At 51.0% G+C, this 18555-nt stretch overlaps 1 protein-coding gene across 4 annotated transcripts in view; it reads left to right on the top strand.

Annotated features, from left to right (window-relative positions):
* Window positions 1–6207: 6207 nt before the first annotated feature.
* The window catches only part of ANAPC1 (anaphase promoting complex subunit 1), a 32551-nt gene continuing 20203 nt past the window's right edge, over window positions 6208–18555 (top strand). For 3 of the 4 annotated variants that reach the window (XM_061989374.1, XM_061989373.1, XM_061989371.1), the window contains exons 1-19: window positions 6208–6596; window positions 6677–6838; window positions 6991–7042; window positions 7308–7411; window positions 7785–7867; window positions 8532–8605; window positions 8879–9027; window positions 9935–10155; window positions 10789–10998; window positions 11574–11669; window positions 12108–12198; window positions 12313–12378; window positions 13321–13458; window positions 13790–13930; window positions 14246–14306; window positions 14808–14995; window positions 15806–15880; window positions 16837–17102; window positions 17740–17831. In XM_061989374.1, coding sequence (XP_061845358.1) covers window positions 6384–6596; window positions 6677–6838; window positions 6991–7042; window positions 7308–7411; window positions 7785–7867; window positions 8532–8605; window positions 8879–9027; window positions 9935–10155; window positions 10789–10998; window positions 11574–11669; window positions 12108–12198; window positions 12313–12378; window positions 13321–13458; window positions 13790–13930; window positions 14246–14306; window positions 14808–14995; window positions 15806–15880; window positions 16837–17102; window positions 17740–17831 — 2482 coding nt within the window. In that variant the 5' untranslated portion in view covers window positions 6208–6383. The remainder of the gene's footprint in view (window positions 6597–6676; window positions 6839–6990; window positions 7043–7307; window positions 7412–7784; window positions 7868–8531; window positions 8606–8878; window positions 9028–9934; window positions 10156–10788; window positions 10999–11573; window positions 11670–12107; window positions 12199–12312; window positions 12379–13320; window positions 13459–13789; window positions 13931–14245; window positions 14307–14807; window positions 14996–15805; window positions 15881–16836; window positions 17103–17739; window positions 17832–18555) is intronic. The other variant, XM_061989372.1, reaches the window with a different exon arrangement.

Genomic DNA, 18555 nt, shown 5'->3' with positions numbered 1-18555 from the left:
AGGAAGAGAGTGTAAATGGTGTTTGATTACCAGGAGGTAAGCAGCAGTGCACAGAGAAGTGGCAGGAAGACAGCTCTGTGCTGAAGCTGCTCATTTAGGGTGTGATTTATACCGAGAGCTGAGAAGGGCATTGCACTTCTGAGCGTGTCAGAGAGAAAAGAGCCTTAACAAAACCCAACCTGAAATCTTTTCCAGTTGGGAACAAAAGAAATGTCTGGAGTGAAGGGGAAAAAAAGCCAGGAGAAATTGCTCCCAGACTGCTTTGCCTTGCAAAGCTGCTGATTCCCTGCATCTTCTCAGGCCTCGCTGACAGAGGCTGAATTTCCCCCCTCGCCGCCTCTTTCCTTCCAGACCAGCTTCTCACATCTTGAAGTGATCAGTGGCTAAGGAAGGGCGCGTGTCGCCAGGGGCCCAGATGAAAGGGGAGAAGAGGAACGTACTGAAAGCTGCTGCAAGGAGACTGAGCATCCCCCGTGGTGCCCAAGGGCCAGTGCCTTGGTGCAGCTCCAGCAGCCTCGCCTCGTCCCTGCATTTTGGGTGCATTCCCCGCGCATCCAGCATCACTCGGGGAGTAGGAGGAGACCCAGGGACAGGCATTTGTCTGTCTGTCTGGCTGGGCTGGCTGTCAGTACGAGCCTGTCATTTGTGGTCAGCCTTTGCTGCACGGGAGCACTCTCATCTGGCTGCCTTCCCCGTGGCTGCTGGCGCTGCGAGCCTTTCGGGAACAAAGCAACGGAAAGGCCTCTGGGCTTTGTGGGCTGCAGAGTGGAAACAGCCCCTCACGTCAGGATAATGCCCTAGAATTGCCCCTCTAACAGGGGCTGAGGAAGCAGCAGCAGTTTCTGTGAGAGAGGAGAGGGGAAAGAAATAAACAGCGAGAACACAGGGGCACGTAAAGAGGATTGAAGTGGCGCTCTCAAAATCCCTTAATCCAGGTCATTTCTTTGTGGCTGGTTTCTGCTCAGCGCTGTTGTAAACTAAGTCTCCAGCTCGATAAGGTTCATTGTGGTCATTTGGGCACAGCTTGATGTGAGAAAGAGGCTGGTGCATGGAGGGAGGAGGGAGAAACGGGGAGAGGAGAAAGCAGAGGCGAGAGAGAGTCTGTGTTTTGCTGCTGCGTCGGTTTACACCCACACTCAGAGTCCTGCTTCTGGGCACAGAGGTGTCTGTCTGAAGCACCACTTGGATGAGAAGTTGTTATCCCCTTCCCATAACATCAGCAGCTCCACAGGTCTTCCAAGCTTGCTCTTAGCAGGACCCCGGGGAGCGTTGTAGGTGCTCTCAGAGGCACCCCAGGGCATCTCCAAGAGCCTGAACTTGACCCTTGAGGGGTTTTTGCAGTTTCCCTTCAGAGCCCTGACACCATTTCTTCTCAGGACTCTTTGGAGACAACATCATGTTTGTGAAATCGGGCCATTTAGCAGAAATGGCACTTGGCAGCCAGGCTCTGGCCTGTTATCTGCTGAGATTTTCCTTATTCCCCCTTTGCTATTTCTGTATTTTTGCTTTCACTTTGATAAATCTCTTCTTTCCTTTATTTCTGCTTCCCCTCCGTGTCCATTTCCACTTCTATCTGCAGGGGCTGCCGTTCTTTTCAATACCAAACTCTCCTGGCAACACTTTCCTTTAGCTCAAGGCAGATGGGCTCCTTTGTGTTAAATGTTGTACCCTGCACACAGGATGCAGCTCCCAAACAATCTGCAGAGAAAACTGACCATTCTGTGGTGCTGCTGAAGTGGCCTCTTTCTTGTGTTGCTTTCTTTGGGCACGTGGTACATCTCTCACCAGGCACATTCTGTCCCTTGGCTCAGCTCTTTCTTCCTAGGACAATTTCTCCTGGTCTGCAAGCTATTTCCCCAAAAGCCATGTGCAAAAGTTGGATGTTGGCTTGAACCTTCCTCATTTTGAGCCCTGGGCATTCTTACTTGTCCACAAAACTGCTGCTTGTACTTCACAGTCTTATTTGTGTGAACACCCCAGCACTTGTCTCCATATGGAAACGTGGGTCCTGGCTGGGCCTGTCGGATCCAGGCTGCCATTTCTTCCCCCTGTCTTCCTGCCAGAAGCTGCAATACCATTTGAAAGCCCTCTGCAGACTGGTGAATTCTTGCTTCTCCTAAGCCTGGCTTTCCCCAGCAGGCTGCTTCTCCTTTCTGAGAAAACAATAGTGATTATTGGCATGCCTTGAACCAAGGATTCCCCAAGTCACAGGCTGCAACATGAGCTTGAAATGTGTTTTCAATTCTTCCACAGCTTCTCCCTCCTCCTTCAGTTTCCCATTTGAAACTAATATACTGAGAGCAAACCACGCCTGCCAGAAAGCACAATCATTCCAGTTCCCATCAGGGTGATTATTCCTTTGACTGTGGCCTGACAAGCACGGACTCCTTTTGCACTTTACACCACAGGTGCTACATTTGTTAAAAGAAGCATTTTCTGGTGTGCTACTTGGACACAAACAGAGGAAGAAAGGACTCTGCTGCAGGAACAGCACTATGCTGAAAGCTGGTAGCTGGCTGTGACCTGTAGCCAGCAACACCCTCTCGTTTAGGGGAAGCAGTTATGAAGGTGAGAGGTAAAGAGCTGATTTTGCAACACAGGAATGGTTGAAAAGACCACAGGACGAGCTCACTCACTGCCCACACGTCCGTGTGTGGTGCCACAGCGCCTGCAAGATGGGCAGATTAACAGCACAGTGCTGATCCCAGCAGTGACACTTGTTCTTCAGAGAATAAAAACCACCTCATTCTCTCACCCGATTTGGGCAGCTCAGTACATCCCAGAGCGCTATTTCTGCACGTTTAGCCGTGAGACCCCAAGTGCGGCAGAACAGCAGCTACTGGAACACAAACTGGGGGCAGCGGAGAGCACACAAGGGCACGTCAATGCATCGTTCCTTCGCCGAAGCCTGGCGGCTCCCACCACAAGAGCCAAGCTAACTGCCTGACACCTAGTGCTGGCAGTGAGAGATGCAGCTCCAAGTGTTTTTGCACGCTCAGCCTTGGCTTTCACAAGCACGGCGGGAAGTCCCTGCGCCCGTTTAGGAGAGATGGTGGGTGATATAACCACCCTGTGCTCCAGACAGAACGGCTGCCTTGGGCACCGACCAGCCAAGCCCTGACTTCCATACCACAGGAGCACCTGAAATCATGTGAATAGGGATGTACAACAGCCCAGAGCGGAGGGGCTGGCGGCGGTGTGGACCCGACCTGCTCGAGAGCCGAACAGTCTCGGCAGAACAACATCAGGAGGGCGGACGGATGGGAGCCCGCGCAGCCCCCCAAAGCCGGGCCCTGGGGCTGGCACCACGAGCCCAGCCTCGGACAGGATTCAGTGCTCCTCCAACAGCTCATGCGCGTCCCGGGCTGACACTCGCCAACAGTCGCACCCTCGCCAGGGTCAGACAGCGGTTCTTGCAGCCTGGCGCTGTCGCAGCCGCTCGGCGGCAGCCCCACAAACCCACAGCAGCGACACGAGCGGCGGGGCCGCTTTTATACACCGAAGCCGCACGGTTGTACCTCCCCCTTGGCAGCGGTTGGCCAGACCCTCTCCGCCCAGCCCGGCACTCCGCACGCCGGTTGGGGGAAGGTGCGGGGCGGCGCTGGCGCTGGAGCGGACCTTGTTGAGAACCGGAGCGCAGGTGCAGCGGCGGCCCATGGGGAGGGCGGACCGAGGTGGAGCCCGCGCCGCCTGCCCAGCCGCTGCGTGCGGACGGGGCACAGCACGGGCAGCGCAAGAGCCAGTCCCTGCAGGGCAGCCTCGGCTGTTGCCAGCTGCCGTCTCTCAGGCGCTCGGAGGGTTCCGCCCGTGCATTGTCCATCGGCCCCGCGCCCCATGTCCCCCATCGGCTCTGCACACACACGCTGGCTCTGGAGCATTGCACACACACAGACTGCCGGTAAAACCAGCGAAGATGGCAGAGGGGAGGCTGATGCACACACTGCCTCTGCAGGCACCTTCCCTTATCTAGTCACTATTGCTTTGTGAAGCTTTAGCATTTATAATCTCAGTTTGTGTCTAACGAGGGTCATCATGAGAGCAGATTGAGGCTCTTTATTTCCTCACAGGGCTAATCCCACATTCCTACCAACTCTTTGTCTCCAGTAATAGCTTCCAATAACAACTTATCATCTACTTCAGATTCTATCTTGAACAATACCCAAAAAGAATGGAACATATTGGTTTCTTCTCACATATCACACTACACATGTGCTAAAACCTCTCTCACACACACACTGTACAACGTTTCACACACACACACTAGCTGTAAAAACAATCAAGAGAGCAGAAGAGAGGGTTTTGCAGAGACTGCTCTGCAGATGTCCTCAGGTAAATCACTCACCATTGCTGCAGCTGCAATTCCTCCTTGAGGTTTCTTGTGTTCATTCTCAGTCTTCTCCATTATGTTGGTCTATATCCAGTTATTCCATTGTACTCCAATGTACTTTTAGTGATGTTTTAATGCCTCTTTTCTTTCATTTTGAAGCTTTCCTCTCACTCCTTTGAGTGCTGGACAGTTTTCTTACACACAAACCAGCATTAAAAACAACAGAGTGGTACCTTTTACCTCCTTTCTCAAAAACAGCCTTTGTTGGAGGAGGATACTGTGTCTCACCACACCAGTCACAGGCCATTTCTCCACCTCCTTCCCTTTATATAGTGGCCACCACTGAATGCAACAGTGAATGAGCTGCTCCTGAGTGGTACTGCACCTGGAGGCCCATTTATTTGCTTCCACTGTTATAATCCTCATCTGGGGGGGGGGAAACATTTCCTTAAGGCTTTTCCTGAGGACAGCTCAAGGTAATGAGGTAAGAGTCATGGTTCTGGCTATGAGGGGACTACTAGACTCTCTAGTTTCCTTCAAATAACTCCTTACTCATGTTTTCCCCATCAATTCTTGCATTTGGTAATATTTAGTACCATAACAGACCAGATCCAAGTTCCTCCCTAAGCTGGGGGAAGCACTTTACAGGCCTCTGCTCCCACAGCCAGTCCCTTCCTTTTCCTTCCAGCACATTCCAGTGTCCTGGCTGATTCTTGGGAGGCACTGTGTATTCCAGTCATGATTTGGATTGTGCCTGACATCTCTTTGGACAATCCAGGTATTGTTTGTTGGGTTGTGATACATGCAGTAGCACTAATCTTTGGGACAGGTTTTTCCCATATGAGTAACTTGGTGTCTGAAGGATCATGTGCTGAGGATTGACCCACAGATCATTCTACAACAGTACAGGTATTCCTGACAACTTCATTCCTTTGTTCACTGTGTCCTGGCTTGTGGGTGCACGTCCAGCCATCACTCAAGGTTGTGTTGGGACTGCAAGAGGGATCCCAAAGCCCTGGAGCTGAGATCAGTGTTGGGCTGGGGCTGCAGGAGGGATCCCAAAGCCCTGGAGCTGAGATCAGTGTTGGGCTGGGGCTGCAGGAGTGATCCCAAAGCCCTGGAGCTGAGGTCAGTGTTGGGCTGATCCCAAAGCCCTGGAGCTGAGGAGCTGAGGTCAGTGTTGGGCTGGGGCTGCAGGAGGGATCCCAAAGCCCTGGAGATGAGGGTCAGTGTTGGGCTGGGACTGCAGGAGGGATCCCAAAGCCCTGGAGCTGAGGAGCTGAGGTCAGTGTTGGGCTGGGACTGCAGGAGGGATCCCAAAGCCCTGGAGCTGAGGAGCTGAGGTCAGTGTTGGGCTGGGGCTGCAGGAGGGATCCCAAAGCCCTGGAGCTGTGGGTCAGTGTTGGGCTGGGACTGCAGGAGGGATCCCAAAGCCCTGGAGCTGAGGAGCTGAGGTCAGTGTTGGGCTGGGGCTGCAGGAGGGATCCCAAAGCCCTGGAGATGAGGGTCAGTGTTGGGCTGGGACTGCAGGAGGGATCCCAAAGCCCTGGAGCTGTGGGTCAGTGTTGGGCTGGGACTGCAGGAGGGACCCCAAAGCCCTGGAGCTGTGGGTCAGTGTTGGGCTGGGACTGCAGGAGGGACCCCAAAGCCCTGGGGCTGAGGAGCTGAGGGCTGTGGGTCAACGTGGGTCTCGGCAGCGCCGGGACTGCAGCAGCCTCGAGGCCCGCGGTGATTCTGTGCCAGGGCTGCTGGTGCTGGCGGCCGATGTGCCCCTGGGCTGCTGCGGCAAGGGCCACAGAGCGCAGGCCCCGCCGCCATGGCCCGGCCCGTCCCGCCCCGGCGGGCCCCGCGCGGCGCACGGCGGGAGCGCCAACATGGCCGCGCCCGTGTGAGGAGCCGCCGCCGCCGCCGTGTCGCCGTGTCCCCCTGCCGTGCCGTGCCGTGCCGTGCCCTGGCCGCTCCCCGCGTCCCCCCGACACCGCCACCGGGCGTGCGCGGGAGCCCGGGCGCGGCGGCTGCGCGTCCGTCCCAGAAATAATGAGGATATCGGGCCCCCATGTCGGACCACTGTGACGAGAGGGCGACGATGATTGCGGCCGGCGACCTGCAGGAGTTCGCGCCCCGCGGCCGCGAGCAGTGCCGGCGGCACCCCAGCGCCCTCAGCCTCCAGCTGCGCCGGCTGCAGCCCGCCTCCGAGCTCTGCTCCTCCGACGGCGCGGCCGGGCTGGTGGGGTCGCTGCGGGAGGTGACGATCCACGAGCGGCAGCGGGTACGGCCAGGCCGGGCCGCGGGGGCTGCGCGGGCGCCGAGCGGCCGCCGAGGGGTAACGCGGGGTTCCTTGGCTTTCAGGAGAGCTGGCAGTTGAGGAAGGGCGTCGGTGATGTGGGGGAGGAGGTGGGCTACGACGAGGAGCTGTATGTGGCCGGCAACGTGGTGATTTGGAGCAAAGGCAGCAGGAGCCAAGCGTCTGCGGTTTATAAGGCTTTCACGGTCGACAGCCCCGTGCTGCAGGTAGGAAACGCCGGGGGAGGCGGCTCAGGGATGGAGGTCGGGTTCAAAACCGAACGGGGAGTTGTTCTGAGGTGGGGTCGCCTGGGGAGACGCGGGAGGAGGAGCTTGTGTGGTAGCATCGTGAGGAACAAGCGCCTTGCCTTTGGTTTCAGGCCCTGTGGTGTGACTTCACCGTACCCCGGGAGAAAGCTGACACAGCTGAGGGTGAGTTCCCAGTTTAACGCCACACACGTGTTCACACAGTCACACACAATCTCAGAGGCTGGAAGGGACCTCTGAGGATCATCCAGTCCAACCCCCTTCTGCCAGAGCTTCAGCTCTCTGGGCATGAGCGGTTTAGTCATGGAGACTTGTGTGAAGACAGACCCCTTCCACTATCTCCTCTTTAACATTTCATGTCTAGAAAATGTCCCAGCACAAACTTCATCACTTCTTTGTGTATGTTTTGTTCCTTCCCCCCCGCTTTCAGGCAGTGCTGAAGCAGTAGAGAAGTGTATCTGCATCTTGCAGAATTCCTGTGTACAGGTGCACAGCATGGAGGGGAAAGATTACATTGCTGCTTTACCTTTCCAAGTGAGTACTGTCCTTACTGTCTGCAAATGGGCACGTTATCATTTTGCACTCTGTGCTGGGGATGTGTGTATAAAGCCCTGTGGGGGCTGCTCAAGTTCCTCACTCTGCGTGAAAGCCCCCAAACCTGCTGAAAATGTTGCTGTGTGGTCAGGGCATTGAATACCTGGAAGCAGTGGCAGCTGATGTGGGGAAGTGTGAGGGTATGGGCTGCTTTGCAGGCTGAGACTTTGCTCCAGTTTGCATTCCCCTTCTCTCAAGAAAAGGCCTCGACATCTTTGTCTGTGATGAGATATTCCATCGTGCAAGATAACACAGTAAATACTTGGCTTATATCTGCTTTTGGGCCATACACAGCTCTGTGGTTGTTTTTCAGGTTGCAAATGTCTGGCCAACGAGATATGGTTTGTTATTTGAGCGCAGCAGTTCTTCCCATGAAGTACCTCCAAGCCCCCCCAGGTGTGTAATGAGGGGCTTTGGCTGTTTGCTAATCTAGCACAGGAGCACGAGAAGTGGGGAGCAGGGAAGAAAGCATCCCTGTGTTTGTGAGGGGGGTTAGTGACAGCAGGTGAAACGTCAGGGAATAGCAGGAAGGGGCTGTGAATACTCCCCATCTGTGATATTCCCCTGGTGGTGTGTTGGCTTAAGAGCTAATTGGGGGTAGCAGTCCTGGGAATGGGGCACAGGAGGCATGGCATGGGAGTTACTAGCCTGATTTCGTTAAGATTCGTCCTGGGAGCTGGTAGCAGGCTGTGATGGTAGATGGGGAGGTTCACTGAGGGATTGCCATTGAGAGATTATTCTCTCAGCTGCAGGGTGCTTTAAATGCAGGGAGCATTCTGTTACCTCCTTGGTGAGGCTGGGCTCTGTGCCTGGGCGTACAGCTGAGAAGGAGCTGCCTGGTGCACTCAGGAGCAGCCCTAATGCAGCCACTTGCTTTCTCTTGTGCTTTATGTGTCCGTTCCAGGCACTTGTGAGTCTCTAGTGTTTAGAAGAGCTGGCATTTCAGGCTCTGATTTAAGGTCTGAGGAGCTGTTTTGAGCACACACAGCAGGTACAAGAGAGAGCAGTTGTGCCTGTGAGTACTGGGGTTTTGAACACGCCCTGTTTGGTTTCTTTCTAGAGAACCTTTGCCGACGATGTTCAGCATGCTGCACCCCTTAGATGAGATAACACCCCTCATCTGTAAGTCTGGAGGTAGGTCTGCATCTTTAGCTGTGGCACTTGGAGTGCTTCAGTATGGTATCAGACACTTAACTGTGTCACTCAGTTGTGTTCTGTGTTGCCAAGTTTGCACGTAGTCATTGTCTTGGGAGCTCAGGAGTGGAGTGCTTGATCTGCTTCATGAGCAGGGTGGATGTTCAGGAAGGAAACTCAGATGGCAGAAGACACAGAGTATGGGAAGGGCTAACCCTGTAGCTGCAGTAGAAGGCATCCTTTGTCCTTAACCAAACCTCACTGCTTCTTTAGCAGGTGTGCTTGGCTCTACCAGAGTGCAGTACGTGGCTGATTACACCATGAGGATCGTGTTTGTCAACGATGACCCTTCCATTGTGATGACCTATGACACTGTGCAGAGCTTGCACACCGTCTGGGCCCTCAGGAGGGTGAAGCCAGAGGTATGACTTCATGGCTAACTCAACATGGTGGTAAAAGCTCTGTGTGTTTACGTGCCCTTATGGCTTCTGTGTGTGTTAGAAATGCCTGCTCTTTGGGGTTTATCTTATTAGGAAGGGACTGAAATGTTTGCTGATGTGTTTGGGCATTTTTTTGACAGCTTCTTTTGTGTGTTTGTCTGTAGCACAGCCAGGGAGAGCAGGTGGTGGCAATGATCACCAAGTGTGCTGTGCTTGTCATATTCCTTACATTGCACTAGAAGGTTTTGGCTCTGCTTAAACTGCCAGGAGAGCTGTGGTAGTAGTTTGTGTGACTCTGAGGGGTGACTCTGAGGTTGAACATCTGTCTAGGTATCAGTTTAACACCTAACTGAAACAAGCTGTGGAACTGTAGAATCATAGAATCATCTTGGTTGGAAAACACCTTTAAGATCTTCAAGTCTCAGCCCTGCCCTCACCCTGCCCAGCCCAGCACTGACCCACAGCCCTCAGCACCTCAGCTCCAGGGCTTTGGGATCCCTCCAGGGCTGGGCACTCCCCCAGCTCCCTGGGCAGCCTGGCACAGGGGCTGACACACCTCTCAGGGAAACAGTTCTGCCTCAGCTCCAGCCTCAACCTCCCCTGGGCCCACTTAAGGCTGTTTCTTCTTGTCCTATCACTTGTTACTTGGGAGAAGAGCCTGACTCCCAGCTCACTGCAGCCTCCTGTCAGGGAGTGTCAGAGAGTGCTGCTGTCTCCCCTCAGCCTCCTCCAGGCTGCACACCCCCAGTTCCCTCAGCTGTTCCTCATTAGACTTTTTTGTCTAGACCCTTTACCAGCTTTGTTGCCCTTCTTTGGAAGCACTCCAGCACCTTGCTGGCTGGCAGTGCCCACGAGCTGTTTGTGCTGAGGCTGCTGTTTCCTCTTCCAGGAGCAGAACACGGTGCTGAAGTTCTCAGAGCAGATGGGTACGCCACAGCACGCAGCCACCAGCAGCTCTCTGACTGCTCATCTCAGAAGCATCTCCAAAGGAGACTCTCCTGTGGGCTCCCCTTTCCAGAACTACTCATCCATCCACAGCCAGAGCAGGTCGGCTCTGTCGCCCAGCCTGCAGTCCCGCTCGCCCTCCATCTCCAACATGGCTGCTCTGAGGTGGGTGCTGGGCATCACACAGACACAGGCAGTTCCTGTGGAATTGCAGGGACATCTGGAACTGCTGGCTGCCTCTCTGTGCTGTTACAAGTCTGTCTGTCTAACAGGCAGATGTGGGTGTTTCCTCTGATACAGCATCTGAAAGCCCTGTGGGGATGCTCTTGTGACACTTGCTGTGCTGTTAGCCTTATAGCACAGGAAGGTATTTGGAGTGCAAGAGCCAAAGAGGCTGTTCTGCCATCACATAAGCAGTGTGTAGTGGAGTCAGGGACTGTCTGCAGGTCTTCTGAGTCAGAGGGGTGTTTTCTAACGAAAGCCATCTTCAGAGGGCACAGACTGGCAGAGATTACTGAGGGAATGCACCACACAACTTAAAATGTTGAGTTTGATGCGTGTTGAAGCCTCATCTCTTGGATTCTGACAGAGGTGACTGGACAAAGGTTAGGCAATAGCTTTCCTGTGTTGGAGTGTGTTGTTAAAGGAAGCTAATACTGAGCAGGCTCCTGGTTTAGAGTGGGTTTGGTTTGTTTTCAGAGCCTTTGCCAGTGCATTCACTTCAGAGCCTTTGCCTGGCATTCTGTACCTGCTTTTGCAAAGCCACTTCTCAGCAGTGTGTTATGTCTTTGCTTGCAGCCGCTCTCACTCCCCTGCCCTGGGGGTACACTCTTTCTCAGGAGTGCAGAGGTTCAACTTCTCCAGTAATACTCAGTCACCAAAGAGGCACAACATCACCCACTCACCAAACAGCACTTCCAACGATTCCTTCCTTATGCCAGAAACAGAACCAATCGTTCCTGAGCTGTGTATTGACCATCTGTGGACAGAAACCCTCACAAGCATGAGGTGAGGTGCTTCGTGTCAGGGTGGGTTTCCCTGGTGGAACAGAAATAAACCAACAGCTTAGGTTAGTTTGTGCTTTCTCCAAGTGCTGCTGCCTTAAAAGAGCTGTGTGGGACCTGCACTTGCTAATTGTTTGGGAAAAGAATGCTCTCAGAGTGTGCAGCTGCCCTGAACACAGAGGGAACTGGGCACTTGGGACAGTTTAACCTGCTGTGTTATCTGCAGCCTTCTGAGCTGGGGAATGGCTTCATGAGGTCTCTAAAGCCAAGTAGTTTAAACCTGGCTGTTGCTTTGGGCTTTGTTGATCTTCTAGTGTGAGCATCTCTTTATGTGTCACCATCAAAAGGGGCAAAACACAGCATAAGCCCTTAAGTTGATGAGGAGGACAAAGCCAGACAGCCCATGCTCTCCATGCCAGAGCGTGGAGCTGGGAGTGCTGGACAATCAGCTTCAAGGGAAGTGACTGAGACTGGTGCATTCTATCAACTTGATGTGCTGCTACTTGAAGTCCAATGTGACCCTACAGCTTCTGGATGCTGTGTTTTCCTGTAGTAGCCCAAACACTGTGTCTCTTTCAGAGAGAAGAATTCCCAAGCATCAAAAGTGTTCATTAGCACGGACCTGTGTGGGCAGAAGTTCTTGTGCTTTCTAGTGGAATCCCAGCTCCAGCTGAGGTGAGCATTTCCTTGTCTTAGGGACAGGTGACCAAAGGGAAGCACTCTGGAAATCACCAGCTAAGTATGGGGTTTAACATGATTCCTCTAGCTTGTGGAATGACAGTTAAGTGACACGTGCTGCATTGCTGGCTCTCATCTCATGTGTCTTTAGCTGTGGTGACATGGATGGTTTGGGCTAGTTAAATAAACCTGAAGCTGGGAGAGGGCATTCACTTCTAAGCTGAATGAGATACTTATTCATCTTCACCTTTACCCCTTAGAGGTGCATTGGGGGGTTTTTAGTTAGACTAGCAGAGCAAAACAAGCAAAGGAAGGAGGAAGGAACCAGATACACCACAGTGAAAGCAATTGTACTGCCCACCATGGTGTGAATGTCCTTTCTGTAGCAGCAGCTAGGACAGTCTCTTTATGTTTCCTGTTTTCCCAAACCTTTAGGTGTGTGAAATTTCAAGACAGCAATGACAAGTCACAACTGATCTTTGGTTCTGTTACCAACATTCAAGCCAAGGATGCAGCCCCAGTGCAGGTACATCCCTCTGTGCAGACTCCTTACTGGAGTATCCTACTTTCTTACTTGTGTTGTCCAACTTTTTTTGGTGCTTAAATACAAGCAGCTGAATATTCTGGTTTACTCTTGCAGGGTATTGACACGCTGCTGGTTCTGGAGGGCAGTGGGAATCTAGTGCTTTATTCTGGAGTGGTTCGGGTGAGTATCACAGGATGGTGGAGGTTGGGAGGGACCTTTAGAGATCATCTAGTCCAGCTCTCTTGCTAAAGCAGGTTCCCCTCGAGCAGGGGGCACAGGAGTAACTGTTTTCCTCTCCCCAAATACGTGTTTGAATCTTTGATAGCAAGGTGATGTGTGCTGGAGGGATCCTGTGTGCCTCACCCCTCACAGGGTATCCTTGGAAGCTGCTGTAGCCTGCTGCTTGCTTGGGAAGGTGGCTGTGCTCACATACCAAGGGAAATGTTATGTGCAGTGCTGGAAAAGTACTCCTGAGGAATCAGTGGCAGTTTGTGGTGCAATTAAATAATCCCTTGAGCTTATTTTCAGTGATAGTGACATTCTAAAGTAATAAAGTGCTTTCAAAGAGAGGAAAGTCAAAGAACATGAGAAATAAGAACTGTTCCTGAACAAAAGACTTTCAGGCTTCCCTGCAGCATGCCAGCTAGCTGTAGGTGGCAAATTGTTTTGCTTTCCAAAGGGCTGTTCCAGAGCAGTGCAAGCTTTTTCTGACATTCTCTAGACATGCACTGTGTTCCCTCTGGGTGTGCAGAAGCCTTGGATGCTGCAATGCACACACACACACACACGGATGTGGATGTATGTTTAAAACCAGTACACTCTCTGAAAACTAGAGCTTTCTCAGTGAAGCCCTGCTAGAACTTGTAATGGGAGTAGAGCTGTAGCAATGAAGTACCACACTGGCCATACATGGGAGCTATGTCAGTGTGGTGTCTGCAGAAGGGGATTAACACAAAATCACCTCCAGTCTTCTCAGAGACTTTGTCAGTTTGTAGCCACTTCCATCCAGACTTTGCCTTTAAGAAGTTGAAAGTGTGATAATGCCTGGCCATGTAAGCAAGCTCCTGGAAGCACAGCTCTGAAAACCAGCTCTTTGTTTTCCTACATCTTGTTCCCAAAAAGGTGGGGAAGGTTTTTATTCCTGGGCTGCCTGCTCCATCCCTGACAATGTCCAACCAAATGCCTCGGCCAAGCACTCCCTTGGATAGTGTCAGCACTCCATCCAAGCCTTTGAACAAGCACCTGGGGCCTCTAGAGGAGGTAAGAACAAAGCAAGTCCTGCCTTGCAAAGGTTAGAGTTGCAACAGCTTCAAGTGAGTGGTTGCTTCCTACTTTAAAGGTAGCTTTTGGGGATGAAGCTTTAATTTTGCTTCTGTAAAGCCCCTGCACAAACAGTGTTTAAGGAGGGTTAGTTCATGCTGCACTACTTGGTTTCTTACAGCTTCTGTAAGACTCTGAGGCAGAGATTGGACAGATGTATAGTTCTTGTCAAAATACTGACTAGCACATCAAAAATGGTGGGTTTTAGCTGTCCCTTGCTCTGATCCTCTTCTTCCAACAGTTCTAAGCAACCATTTCCCCTACTTTTCAGGGTGTGCTTTTGTCACCAGTTCCAGAGCTGAGGGATTCTGCCAAACTCCATGACTCAACTTACATTGAAGACTGTACTTTCCAGCAGCTTGGGACTTTCATTCACGCCCTGAGAGATCCTGTCCACAACAGAGTAACCTTAGTAGGTATTCTCCTGTAGCCTGAGTCAGTGCTTTGTTAGGGAAGGAAAGTGAAGGTGGGGTTTGGTTCCAGTGCATCTGTGAGACGTTGCTAGCAGCTCCTGATCAACTGCAACATGTCACACACCTGCACTGGGGGCTGCACAGTTTTGGCTCTGGAATTCTCCCCAAGTCCCAGAAGAACCTTCAGTGTAGCCAATAGCCAAGAGTGAGGAATATCCTTAATACATAAAGGAGTTCTGAGTTGATAGACATGGGCCCTGGCTTTACTTTGATGTGTTTCATCACTTGGCTCTTGCCTTTCTCGATGCTTTCAGGAGCTCAGCAACAACACGATGGTTCGGATCACAATCCCCGACATCGCCACTTCGGAACTAGGTACGATTCAGAATCCCTCACATCAAAGAAGTTCCAGAACTTTGGAGGCTTTTTGGGTAGTTTGTGCATAGCTTAGAGTCAGCACCACCTTTTGCAAGCTCTGTTAGCCTGCCTTCTAGAGCTGCCACCATTTATTGAGGTGTGTTCTGTTGCTGCCAGTGCTTCACTCGCTGTGCTCTTAAAGCTTCCTTTGTTCTTTAGGCTGCTTTGCTCTCCACTCTTGGGTGTGTTCTTGCTGGAGGAAGGGCTGAGATCTCAATTCAAACAAAAAGTGGGTTCAGTAATGAGCAAAAGGGAACTATTTTCCCCTTTTTGTGGAGCTGTGCTCAAGCTGAACTAAAGGAACAGCTGTGGGAGGTTCTGTGACGTGGCTGTGATTGAAAGAGTTGCTGGAGGGTTTAAAGAGGGATCCAAGAGCTGTAGAGATCGATGGCACCGATGGGAAGAAGGACCAGGGAGTCTGATGGAAAACACCCCCCATTTCTTTTTGTTTTCCAACAGTGAAAAGGTGCCTGCAAGGTGTCAAAGCTATCCTGCCCAAGGAGGTAGCAGTACAGATGCTTGTCAAGTGGTACAATGCTTACAATGCTCCAGGAGGACCAAGCTACCACTCAGAATGGAATTTGTTTGTGACATGTCTCATGAACATGATGGGTTACAACACAGAGAGACTGTCCTGGACACGTAATGTAAGCAAGCTCAGGTGTTTGTTTGCTTAGCTTATGCTTAATGCCACTGGCAGTTCTTCAAGGTTCAGAATGGTTAGTGAGGGGCTGAGTTGTGTCAGAAACAGATTGTGTCTTGTCTTAAATAACCAAATGCTATCAAAGCAGCTCTTTGTTGTTGTATAAACCTTGGTACATGTCTTTGTATTTATCATGACAGATAAGGCACTTGCCACTGAGTGTCTCTGGTCAAACAAGAATGAATGAAGATTCTCCTCCCATTTCACAACCAACACTGATGGATTAAGGAGCTGAAGCACCTAATCCATATTAAGCCTATTTTTGCTAGAAACATTTCCCAAAGAGGATTTGCCATGTGGTTCTTTAATTACAACATTGAAAGTTCTGGGTTTTTTTTTTTTCCAACATGTCTTTGGAGTTGTCTGTGAGTGAGTTTCCTGATGGCAAATACATTTGCAGTACCCTGAGGAGAAAGAAAGCCAGCAAGGATATGAGTGCAACTGAAATGAAAGCAGTTAAAGTATGACAACATCACTAGCATTAGCTCATCCACAGAATTTCCTCTGTCCTAGTAAATGCCAGATGTTAGGCAGTGAAACTGTGACATTCCTGCACCATGCCCTGCATGAATCAGCTGGGTATAGAATAAAACCCAGTTGCAGTGTGTTTTATGTGAAAGCAAAGTGTGTAGAGCTACATAAAGCAGCAGAATGTAGTCCTTGGCATGGACTCAGGTGTTGTTATTGGTCATTCACTTATGCAGCCTTGGGAGCTTCAATACTGAGCTACTTTGGATCTTTTTATTCCTTGCAGCTTGATTTTGAAGGATCACTTTCACCAGTTATTGCTCCAAAGAAGGCCAGGCCATCAGAAACGGGGTCAGATGAAGTAAGAAATTCTTCCCTTCCAAGTGAAAGGCAGAGGGTGAAGTTGGTGGTGGATGGATTTGGTTGTGTGGTGGGGTTTAAAGACAAACCAGAGGAAACACCCTCAGATGACTGCATTTCATCTGAGCTCATCTGAGATTACAAGCCTTTAGGGGGAAGGAAAGCTGTTTTGCCCTGTGCAGTGATCTTGCTTGTCAGGGTTCTCACTTCCAGGGGAACTAATTCAATGTGGCTCACAAAGCGACCCCAGATAGTCTCCTGACTGTGTCGGGTTTCTCCTAAGATGCTTCATCCCTTTGAAGTGAAGTTCTCCCTCTCCTGGCTGCCCAGCACCTTTAGCAAGTTGGGAGCCTCACATTACATCACTGAATGCACTGATTCTTTGTGGAGTGTTGAAGGTCAAGTCCCTGAGTTCTGCCTGGGCAGGGGTCAGAAGTTTTTTGCATAATCAAACAGTAAATTGGATGAGACTTACTGTCATCCCATCCTAAGAGGCTTATGCAGCTATGGCCATCTACTTTTGTGGGTTGACAGCTCAGTGAGCCCAAGGGGTTATGGGCTGTGGTCTACATGGAACACAGCTCAGGATCCAGTGCCTGCTGTGCTGTGGCAGGGGAGGTGCAAGGAGGCTGGGAGCCCTGGCTGGGCTGCAGGAGCCTCCTGCATGGAATGTTGGTGCAGTCGAGGCACTGTTGGCTTTCTTTTGTCATGTTTTCTTAAGTACAAGACGTTGATTCTCTTGTGCACAGCAGGGTGGGGAGGAAATAGGGTGAAAATGAAGCATTTTGTGGCTTGCTGGGTTTCTGCAGCACCTTTACCATACAACAAGCACGTTTGTGTCGGTTGATGGAGGGCAGGGGGGGGAAGCTTTGCTGTAAGAGGGCTTTGGGGTTCTCTTGCTGGGAAGTGATGTTCACTGTGGACCCTCTGCCTCTCTCCCCTGTTTATTTGGCCTAGGACTGGGAGTATCTCCTGAGTTCTGATTACCATAGGAATTTTGAGTCTCACCCTGTTGCCAAAGCTTTGCGACTGGACCCTCTGGAGGTTTTGGCTCCCAAGGACGACTTTGCACAGAGCCTTAGTTTGGATTCCTCAACCCTGCTTTTCACCCACATTCCTGCTGTTTTCTTTGTTCTTCACCTCATCTATGAAGAGCTCAAACTGAACAGTCTGATGGGAGAAGGCATTCGCTGTCTGGTTGTCCTTCTGGTTCAGCTGGCCAGGTATGCCCCGTGCCAGCCTGCAGTCCTTGTGCCTCCTGCAGAGGCTCTTGATGATGGGTATATATTGTTTTTACTTGCCCAAAGTAGAACAGACTTTCCATGTATTTGAAGAGAGCAAATGGATGTTTAAAACCACACTGTTCCTAAAGGTGTTTGCCATAGCAAACCTCTTACATGGTTCTGGCCACTTCCTAACGTCAAATCTTGGATGCTGCAGCTTGTGGTTTTTCCTACTGTGTTGTCACAGCTCAGCTCATGAGATATGTCAAATACTCCTGTTTGTTATGGGGCCTTCACTGCAGCCAGTGGCTGCATCTTCCCCAGCCACCTTCAAGTTGCATTGTGTGCATATAGATAAGCACAGATACTTGTTGAAGTCAAAGGTCCAGTCACATCTCCCCGAGTTGTGTTTGCTGTTTCTAGTGGGATCCCTTTTTCCCTAAGGCTCTAGGTTCTTCCTCAGTAGCACCTACTGTAGCTGTGTGGCTAAAGGGTTCCTAAAAGTGCTAATGTGTACCCAAACATTAAGAAAACTCAACAGAAAGTGTCATGGAATTGCAGGAGGGTGGAACAGGGTTTTGTTTGGGGGTTTTTAACTCCCCCCTCTAATGTGATTCTCATCTCTCTCTCATTCTAGGGACTTAAAGCTTGAAGCTTATATAGATTATTACTACAGAGACTATCCAGCCCTTGTAAAAACCTCCAGGCAGACTTGCATAATTGATCAAGGTGAGTTTAAGGCTTTGTGAAGCTGGATATTCAATGATAATGATGTGCAGATAGTCTCTAATAGGGAACACAGCTGGTCAGGTCTTAATGTCAATAAGCAAAGCTGTGCCCACTGTGCTGAGGTTGCCTTGATCCTTTTTCATGTAGCCTGTGAAGAAAACTAGAGTGAAATGGTCATGAGCTGGTGCCTCCAGTCCAGTGCCTCATGGGCCACTCCCCAGAATTAAGAGCTTGGGGAGGGAATGATGGTTTCATCTTGGCAAACTCCCAGCTCAGGCTGGCTGAGAGATCTTAGCAGACAGCTGTGGAAAAGCCTGGTAGTGAGCTGTGCCTCTCTGGTGGAAAGTATTGCTAGGCTGGCAGCCTCTCATTTATGCCTCATAAAGACTATACCAGAGCTAAACCCACAGAACTTAAACTAAGCTCATATGTTGTCTGTGCTCCTGGTTAGTGTCCTGCCAGCTGAAACGTGCCTGTCGTGTAAGAAAAGCTGTTCTGACCAAAATAAAAACACCTCATAGCATTGCTCAGGCTTTGCTCCTCCTGTTTGAGGACACAGAAGGCAAAGAGGCTGTAGTTGGGTTGTCCTCTCACTGAAGCAATTCAATGTTACTGAATTTCAAGGCTGCTGCAGTGAGGCTTTTGAGAATTGCTCAGTACTCACTCCTGGTCACTGTGGGCTGAGATCACTTGGTGTTTGAAAGGCAGGGAGGTGTCTCAGGTT

Source organism: Colius striatus, chromosome 2 (assembly GCF_028858725.1).
Source record: "Colius striatus isolate bColStr4 chromosome 2, bColStr4.1.hap1, whole genome shotgun sequence".
Taxonomy (NCBI): domain Eukaryota; kingdom Metazoa; phylum Chordata; class Aves; order Coliiformes; family Coliidae; genus Colius; species Colius striatus.
The sequence above is the reverse complement of the archived record's forward strand: the minus strand, read 5'-3'. Positions and strand labels throughout refer to the sequence as shown.